Here is a 6,785-nt window from a genome sequence, read left to right on the forward strand (position 1 = left end):
ACATGGGATAGTGTACTCAGGCCTAATAAAATGGACTGATCTAGGATAGTGCACATCTTGTGTTAAGCAATTTTCTCTCTCAACTAACAATTCTCATTTGGAATGCAGGCTCAAAACTGATAACTAACTTTACAAAGTAAGAATTCAAAAAAGTGAATAGATGGTCATCAATTGTGGCACAGCATTTTCCAGAAATAATGGAAAATCATTTCAGTAAAGAAATAATTACACCCATGTTAAAACTTTAAAGGAAGCCAAGATGTAGATGACATTTCTTGAACTCTTACTGGGAGTTAACAGCTACAATGAAATAGGTTAAAAAATGAAAGATATGACACTTTAGCAAGAAGGAATCAGAAGTCTATATAGCTTTCTACTTTATATAAAATCCTGAAGTATCAATTGTTTGTTTGTTTCCTCCTAATCTAATTACACAGGGAGGACGAATGAGGAAGATTTCCAAAAGAAACATAAATAGTACCAGAATGAAATCTATTCTGAAGCTGCCATTTACTGTTCACTAGCAATAAACATTTACTTATTTGTCACTTTTCTACCCTACATCTCCAAAAACAGCGACATAAAAACTCTAACGGTAAAGTAAATAGAGCAAAACATGTAAAACTTTAAAAACAAAGTTAAGTGGGATATCCTGTAATGCGACAATAATAGTTTTGAATTAGTCTTAATAGGATGCAGGATCTCAGAATTGTTAAAGTGCAGAAGAAGACCATTCAGCCTGTGTATCTACAAGAGCCCTCAAAGGAGCATCTCACTTACCATCATCTTCCTGCTTTCACTCTGCAACCCTGCACATTCTTCCTTTTCAAATAACTATTTCATGTTCTTATGAAAGCCTGGGTTGAACCTGCTTTTAACAAACTCCCACGCAGTGCAATCCAGACCTTAACTGGCTACCTGAAAAAGCTTTTCCTCATATCCAGTTGCAGTATTTCTAACTATTATAACCGGTCTTATTTGACTTGCAAATACTTAAGGTTGAAACTTTATTGCTGGAACAGCATAGCAGGTCCGGCAGCATCCAGGGAACAGGAGATTCGACGTTTCGGGCACAGGCCCTTCTTCGGCCTGTGCCCGAAACGTCGAATCTCCTGTTCCCTGGATGCTGCCTGACCTGCTGTGCTGTTCCAGCAATAAAGTTTCAACTTTGATCTCCAGCATCTGCAGACCTCACTTTCTCCTTGCAAATACTTAAACTTACCAAACTGAGAAATGTATTCCTTCTGAAGATGGGGCCATTAATTAGTGTAACGTGATAGCATGATTTTAAAAAAAATAACTGGGCCAATTTGTTCCCATCTATATTTATTTGGTCACTCCATTAAATATCAATTTGGCATGTTTTTATTCACTTATCAATGGTGATTAGGAAATTCAATCAAATATTAGTAGGATTTCTAATGCACAATTGCTTTTTTACACTGAAATTTAATGAAAGATAAAGTTCAACTTTCTGCAAGAGTCATGGAAAACAAAGACGATCAATATCCATAGTTTGAGTGGTAAATTTAAAATTACAACTTTAAAATAACAAAAATGCAGGATTATCATGACCAGAGAAAAATGTTTTGGATTTAGTAATTGCGTGTTTACTCAACTGTACTCATCATCTGATGTAAAGAAATCTGATATTGTGAATCCCATCTTTTCTATGTGAATGGCTTACTGAAACTCACTGTTCTTACATGCATATGGTGCCCCGCTACATTCCATAAAGGGAAGATGGAGTCTGCATCTGGAAAACACATACATTAACACCTATAGGCTTTTGTAATGGAAAAACTGGGACAAAGGATGAACACGTGATATTGAGGTAAATGTGGCTTTATATTTGTTTGATCCTTTTTAAAACAAAATCAAAATAATCCCATTGTAAACACTCATACATTTTAAATACCGTGCACTAACGTATAAGAAATATAACCAAAACCGTACCAAATAGAGGTTCCTATGTTAAGTCTCCACAAAAAGGCCGATTTTAATAGCTATGAGAAAAGCCTCAAATAATACTGTTCTTTTCTGATTAGGTGCCAATTAGAAGTTTGTGCTGTCAGCAAAAATTAACATTTGCCAGAAAACATGTCTTGAAAAGGAACAATCATAAGTTCTGGCAATGTTTTTCTGCTCATCTCTTCAAACCATTTCGTGGCTTTTCAATATATTGTAGCAACTAATTTGACCTCTGTGCAGTGAACAGTTTGTTCTGCCAAAGATCAAATCAAAGCAAAGCAGAAATTAAAATTTGTGTTGCATGTGCCAAAATTCTACTTTATCAATTTACTCCATGCCATTTACATTATGCAGCACCATGCAACCTGACATAGCTGCAATTTGGCTGAAAGAAAGAATGCGAGAAAATATACTTTGATTTCCTATCTGAGATGGGGTCAAAGCCAGGTCCAGAAGATGGGATGTCACTTCTTATCCTTCCCAGACTCTTGATAAGGATTTCATAATCTACACCCCAACAATGAGGGAGGAAAGCAAAACAATATGCAAACTGCCACTCAGTCCCAGGAACATTAATTGCACTGGATAACTGAGTGGACACATAGATAATAGATAAAGATTGGTAATTACTTGTGCTTTTTCCAGTTTTGAAGGGCAAATAAGCTCGACTTCAGACAACTTCCTCAGTCACTTAAAACATTAGCTAGGCCTCCATAGCTATTTACTGTTTTTCATATAATTACAAAATTTGACTCTAAATTGGTATGGAAAACATTGTATTGTTGATGTGTAATGTATTACAGTTGTAACAAGAAATACCATTTCTTTTATTCTGACATGACAACAAGTCAGTCCTCATCACACGGTTTGTACAATTAAAAAGGAACATACAGGAACAAAAATGTGAAACTAGTTACTGTATTGCCCGTAAACAGAACAGTTAAAAGGTCAAGGGACACAGCTTTCCTCTTTGCTGGTGATGTGTTAATTCTTTGGGTGTGTTCCAAAGATAATTTACACAGGTCAAAACTGAAAACTGTAACTCACAAATGTAGTGCTTTAGGTGCATTTTGAAGAACTTGAAATTCCACAAGGCAATGCACACCCAAAGAAGAAACCAAATTTCTCACCAATAACAGTGAGCCCCAAGGGTTCATGTGTGTTAAAGTAACAAGTCCTATCGGTACTCCCATTTTACTACCTTTCATACTTGTTTAAAAAGACCCTGTAATTCACTGATAACGGTAAGACATCCTCTCTATATATTCTCTATTTTTCTATTTTTATGTTTTACTACTACTGCAAATTTGTAATTAAATTTCCTTTTATTAAATAAAATAAACCATACTTTTATTTTGAATGTTGCTTGGGAGTGATGCCAGAGTTGAAGAACTTATATCATACATTGAACATTAAAGTTTAAACTAATGGAGAATTCATACTAATCTTGTAATTTTTTTTAATACTTGTAAGATTGAGCCAACAATTACTGCAGCAATCTAACAACCAATTACTGATCATCAACTATGACATCATACAGTTTCATGGGAAAATTTGAGACACCGGTCAATGACATTTAGAATAATGATGAAAGGGAACTTTTCGTTCCATTGGCATTGTTGAAAAGCTATGCAAATTGATAACTACTAAAAGTTAAACAGGTGGTTCAGGATGGCCCTGATGTTTTAAGCAGATGATTACTGGAATGCATGGTTGCATATTTGATTTTCTATCTTGACTGAATTTTGAACTTTGCATCTTTTATTAAAGAGTTGCGTCAATTCTCACTGTTATGAAACACTGCTAGGCAGGTGGGGAATAAAACAGGAATCACATCTCCAGATCTATCCGGAGAATCATGCATTTCATCAACCAATTTAAAACAGCACTGATGTTAACTGCAAGAGTTTATGACACAATCACATCGCCCCAACTTGGCCAAAGGAAAAAAGAATTGGCAGTGGAAAATAATAATTTTAAAATGGTGAAAAAACAATGGAACATTTTAGTAAAATTCAGCGTAATGACTACTTTACACCATCGTAACAATTATTTTAAAACTACTTTTCAACAATGCCTCTGGAATGAATAGAATATCGCACCAATGATAGTCACTGCTTTTACATTACTTATGCGAGAGGCTCCCATAACCCATTCATTTTCACTCCTTTCCAGTCATGGGACTTTACTACTCATGAACTAACAGTAATGCATTCACTGGTACAAAATCCTCCATTTATTATTCCAGCACGCTTTTCACAGTTTTGTAGAAACTAAAACCTTGCCACTCGACTGTTCAGAGCTCTCTCCCACAGATCACAACTAGGATCCTGAAAATAATTAAAAAATGTTTTTAAGCAAAGATTTGGATCCTGTGGTAGAGTTCATCTTCCTCTTTAATCCAAAGGATCTTATGTTCAACTTAAACAACAAAACTTTCGTCGTGCCCCCAAAAACAGCAGGATAGAGGTTCACTTGTACAATTGTTTCAATTTCTTTAAAGCCAAAAAGCAGTTCTTTGTTGACAGAACTGTGGAAGGCAAAGCACACAGCGCTGGTTCTTCTTTAATAGGGTCTTTATTTCTTTACATATTGGTGCTCATTCGAGTTTGACTGTTTGCAGAATTTAGTTCTCCTTGGCTTCCTTCTCGTGGAGGGGACTGTAGAAAAATGAAAATAAAATTCAACAAACTTGGAAAGTAATGGTTTTAGTATCAGGTTTGCTTGCTTTTGACACAGGATTAGCAACTTGGAACACATCTATAGTAATAAGTAACTGTAAATAAATTTCAAGGCTATAAATTAATGCATGGGAACACATGACCAGACACAAACATAGAATTGAGCTTTAAGTAAATACCTCATCTTTTAAAATTCACAAGTATCAGGTTAAAAATGCTACACTTAAACAATTAGAACATTGAGAGTACAATCTAAGCTTAGAATCTTACTTTTATAACGTTTACCACCATAACTTTTCTTTTATTAAATTCATCTGTGAATACCATTCATTTTCTTAACATCAAGTATTGTTTACAAAGCAAACATGGCAAGAGATAGGAGAATTATGTATCATAGCTAATTGTCAAGATCGATAACAGGGCAACAGCATCTTACAATTACTGTAGTGTAAGATGATCCCTCCCACAAGGATGCTGATGAATTGTTTACTGACATACAAATTACAGCCTATCTACTCAGGTGAATTCACTAACGGTATACATTTACATTGAGATCTGAATTTCTTTAGTCTATCATTGTTGAGGTGTTTCATCTATATTCTTATTCATGGGACAAAATTATTAACAGTCTGAAATTATGACTTACTTGTTAACACATCAATCAAAAACTGATCAACTCAATGTGAACACTGAATCAATAGCAATCTGATTCAGTGACTACCAAACAAAGAAAGTATCACATAACTATACAAATAAAAATGGCCAAAATTTGTTTTCAAGTTATCAATCTCTCACTACAAAGCAGCAGAAATCACAAAGAAATCACTTTGAAAGTTGGATATAATTAATTTAAATACGTTCGAGTTCCATCTTTTAACAGTTCCCTCCCATCACACCAGCCCAAACTGGTATATTCACCAGTTGTAGTTACACCCATGGAACATAAAACTCATTAGAAATGAAGCAATTCTGAACAAAATATACATTCTTAGAGCTATCAGTATGACTTGTAAAAAGCAGAAGTGCTTGGTAGGAGACTGACAACAGTTGCAGACACTGCTGGAATATGGTAACCTCAAATGTAAAGTAAGTCCTGTGGGAAGACTAGTAGACATACAATTTGAAGAAAAGATGCCATGGACTTTAGGTACAGGTGAATGCTTAGTCAGAAAAGTACATCTGTTGAGCTGGGTGCAATTGGGGTAATGTAGTCAAATGATTTTTTTTTTTAAAAAGTCATTGTCCGAAAGTAGTAAAGTTACAGAGCAGGATTGAATGTCAGAAGGGTTATGCAGGAATAGTGGAAGTTTTAAAAAACACAGTATCTTTATCAATATTGCTGGTAACAGAGAATGGAAGATTGAGGAAGATACACTTTCAATTTATTTTGAAATTGGTTGTCAGTTAATGCTTTGGCACTTATCAGTAAGAGATACATGACACTGAAAACCATTGAAACACATGCAGGCATAATTGGCATATCAACCAAATGCTGATATTCAGAAATTGGACAGAACCTAACACAACAGTTCACCACATAGTTATAAAATATATTGCATCCCACACAGCACCTTCAATACACAATAAATCCTGCAAACTACACTGCCTCTTTAGTTCAGTGAAGAAAGCAAGTGGCAGTTAAGAACTCTAAAAGCAAATCTGAAGCAATTTGATTGCAAAAGGGCTATTAGCCTAATATTTGTCCTTAAGATAAAGTATGATCCATTATTAAGGAAGAAATAGCAGGACATTTACAAAAGCTGAATACAATCAAACAGAGACAACATAGTTTTGACAAAGGGAAATCATTATTGACAAATTTGCTGGAGTTCTCTGAAGATATACTGAGTAAAGCTAATAAAAGGGAAACCAGTGGATGTAATGTATTTGGATTTCCAGAAGACGTTCAGTAAAAGGACACAAAAGATTACTGCTCAAAGTAGAAGCTCTTGATACTGTGGGTAATGAGTTAGCAAGGATTGTGGATAGATTAACACATTAAGGATGAGGTTTCTAAATTTTTGGAAGAGCAGTGTCAGATTAGAACAAGTCAACATGGATTTAGTAAGGGGAGGTCGTGCCTGACAAACCTGTTGGAGTTCTTTGAAGAGGTGACAAGTAGGTTAGACCGGG

General features: G+C 35.1%; 1 protein-coding gene across 2 annotated transcripts in view; it reads right to left on the reverse strand.

Annotated features, from left to right (window-relative positions):
* Window positions 1-1,829: 1,829 nt before the first annotated feature.
* gps1 (G protein pathway suppressor 1) overlaps window positions 1,830-6,785 on the reverse strand; it is a 50,601-nt gene continuing 45,645 nt past the window's right edge. For both annotated transcript variants that reach the window (XM_043714713.1, XM_043714712.1), the window contains one exon: window positions 1,830-4,631. In XM_043714713.1, the coding sequence (XP_043570648.1) occupies window positions 4,557-4,631 (75 nt within the window). In that variant the 3' untranslated portion in view covers window positions 1,830-4,556. The remainder of the gene's footprint in view (window positions 4,632-6,785) is intronic.

The sequence above is a fragment of the Chiloscyllium plagiosum genome, chromosome 24 (genome assembly GCF_004010195.1).
Source record: "Chiloscyllium plagiosum isolate BGI_BamShark_2017 chromosome 24, ASM401019v2, whole genome shotgun sequence".
Taxonomy (NCBI): Eukaryota; Metazoa; Chordata; class Chondrichthyes; order Orectolobiformes; family Hemiscylliidae; genus Chiloscyllium; species Chiloscyllium plagiosum.